General features: G+C 48.6%; 1 protein-coding gene across 4 annotated transcripts in view; it reads left to right on the top strand.

Moving 5' to 3' along the window:
- The window catches only part of LOC147009300 (uncharacterized), a 38,228-nt gene that overhangs the window by 24,258 nt on the left and 11,470 nt on the right, over window positions 1-2,500 (top strand). For 2 of the 4 annotated variants that reach the window (XR_015052834.1, XM_085861918.1), the window contains exon 1: window positions 1-800. This exon is cut by the window's left edge and continues 283 nt beyond it. The exons of the other annotated variants lie outside the window; for them this stretch is intronic. Coding sequence is in view for 1 of the 2 variants with exons in the window: in XM_085861918.1 (XP_085718044.1) it covers window positions 623-800 (178 nt within the window). In the remaining variant the exon portion in view is untranslated. The remainder of the gene's footprint in view (window positions 801-2,500) is intronic. 4 annotated transcript variants of the gene reach the window in all.

Raw genomic sequence — 2,500 nt, 5'->3', positions numbered from 1 at the left:
TCCATCGTCTCAAATGCGCTGATGTTTCCGCTGTTTAGCTTGCGCTGGAGCTTGCGAGACCTGCAACTTGATGCCGCGTCGCTCTGCAGCTCCGTGTCAGACATGTTGCATCGTCCTGTGATAAGTCTCACTTGTCTCGAAGATCATTGCGCTGGCACGTTGTTGCGGTCGTATCATGATCAGCATGACCGATTTGTACTGTGTTTTATCCCATTGTGATGTCACGCATTGCTGTGCTGCGCTCGCCGACCGTGTGTTTCGTAAAGTTTTGTTGAACGGTGCTGCACAGTTCCGATCTTGACATCATCTGCTTTGTACTTTTCTGGTTGGAAAGGCATCATCCTTTCTTGTGTAACTTTGTCATCTCGTTGTGTTGTTTCATATTAGATTATGCACAACGCCGCACAAGTGTTTAATTGTTCGTGTTGAAGAACACATTTTCTATTGTCTGTGTTGTTTGTGTTGTGCTGAGATTGAGCAACTGGGAAAGACATTCTGCCTGCTGCTCTCTTTTCTCTCTCTCTCTCGCTCTCTCTCTCTCTCTCTCTGCGTTCCGCTGTATCTTGCGAGAGGGGAGGAAGTGACGGAGAGTCTGACGCTGCACATCGTATTGCAAACGTCCATGTATACTCCTTGCGAGTTGAGATGGAGTGGTGCCCGAGTTACTGGACTCCCACATGTTGGGTCCAGGCAGAGGATGTTCTGTGGTCACGGCGATAGATCGGCTCTTCACACGGCCAGCTGGCTGACCCATTACGCTCACCAAGTACCTCCAGATTCCTTCTCCACCAGAACGCACGGTACTCAACCAACTGGTTTTTCGCTCACGCCTCAAGTTACGATCACAGTGTTACTGTGTGACTATAAAAAATGAATTGCTTCTGGGAAATTATCAAACTCATGGTCAGCTTCGGTATGTTCGAAATGAAAATGATATGACCTCCGCCACCGAACATGGAAGGAGGTTGTGTTTTTCACGCCTGCTTGTCTGTCTGTCTTTGTTTGTGTGCACGATATCTCAAAAGGTTGTGGAAAGATTCGGATGAAACTTGGTGGACATGTTCGGTGTGTGACAAGGACAAATTGATTCAATTTTGGTGAAGGTCCGAATCCGGATCTGGAGACGAGAATTATTTAATTTTCAAAATGTGATTCTTCACCATTGAGAGATAGGGCCAAAACGATATAGTACTGGAAAGCATGATATTTCAAACATGTATTGGGCCTGATATGTTCTCTTGGATCAGGCATTACCTGTTGGAGGTGTGCGCTCCACCGAGTACCCTATTAGTATGAGTTTTTGTTTTTGTGAGTGATTATGATTGTAAGGCTTTGTTAAATAGTTTTTGTCTCGTGATAAACATGCTGGACTTAACTGACTGGGTGGTGCGGAGGTAGCGCGTTTGCCTCTGAGCTGTATAATCCAGGTCTGATTCCTGACCTGACTATAAACTGTTGTATTCTGGGTGATTGGCATGCATTGACGTGAATGTTATCACAGTCCGGCCGTCCCGAACAGATGGACGTTAGACCTGAGGATCCGTCTCCCTGCACTGCCAGTTGGATATTAAAGATCTCACAGTGTCTTTTGCGTAGAGTGGGTGAGTTATCGCCGATGTCATGCATTATAAATTCCTGCCTAATTACTGCTGTGAAGGTAAATTTAGGAAAACCGGATAGGGTAGTCCTTTGTGCAGGGCTGCTATGGTAACAGTGAATCTGCCTTCGGGGAGGGAGGGGGAGAGAGAGGAGAGAGAGAGAGCTGGAGAAAGAGAGAGACAGAGAGAAAGAGAGCACGAGTAAGGGAGAGAGCTAGAGAGAGAGAGACAGAGAGCGCTCGAGAGAGCGCTACAGAAAGAGCACCAGAGAGAGAGTGCTCGAGAGAGTGCTAGAGAGAGAGAGAGCCAGAGAGAGAGAGAGCTGAAGAGAGAGACAGAGAGCAAGAGAGAGAGAGAGAGCGAGAGAGCGAGAGAGAGAGCGAGAGAGCGAGAGAGAGAGGGAGAAAGCGAGAGGGAGAAAGCGAGAGGGAGAAAGCGAGAGAGAGAAAGCGAGAGAAAGCACTAGAGAGAGCTAAAGAGAGAGACAGAGAGCGCTACAGAGAGAGCACCAGAGAGAGAGAGAGAGAGAGAGAGAGAGAGAGAGAGAGAGAGAGAGAGAGAGAGAGAGAGAGAGAGAGAGAGAGCGAGAGTGAGAGAGAGAGAGAGAGCGAGCGAGAGTACTCGAGAGCGAGAGCGCTAGAGAGAGAGAGCAAGAGAGAGAGAGAGAGAGCGCTAGAGAGAGGGCGCTAGAGAGAGAGAGAGAGAGAGAGAGAGAGAGAGAGAGAGAGAGAGAGAGAGAGTGAGAGAGAGAGAGAGAGAGAGAGAGAGAGAGAGAGAGAGAGAGAGAGAGAGAGAGAGAGAGAGAGAGAGAGAGCGCTAGAGAGAGAGAGAGTGCTGGAGAGAGAGCGCTGGAGAGAGAGCGCTGGAGAGAGAGTGCGCAAAAGAGAGAGAGAGAGAGAGAG

The sequence above is a fragment of the Eptatretus burgeri genome, chromosome 17, assembly GCF_056783735.1.
Source record: "Eptatretus burgeri isolate ZD-2024b chromosome 17, Ebu_testis_v1, whole genome shotgun sequence".
Classification (NCBI taxonomy): domain Eukaryota; kingdom Metazoa; phylum Chordata; class Myxini; order Myxiniformes; family Myxinidae; genus Eptatretus; species Eptatretus burgeri.
This window is presented reverse-complemented; position numbering and strand designations above follow the sequence as displayed.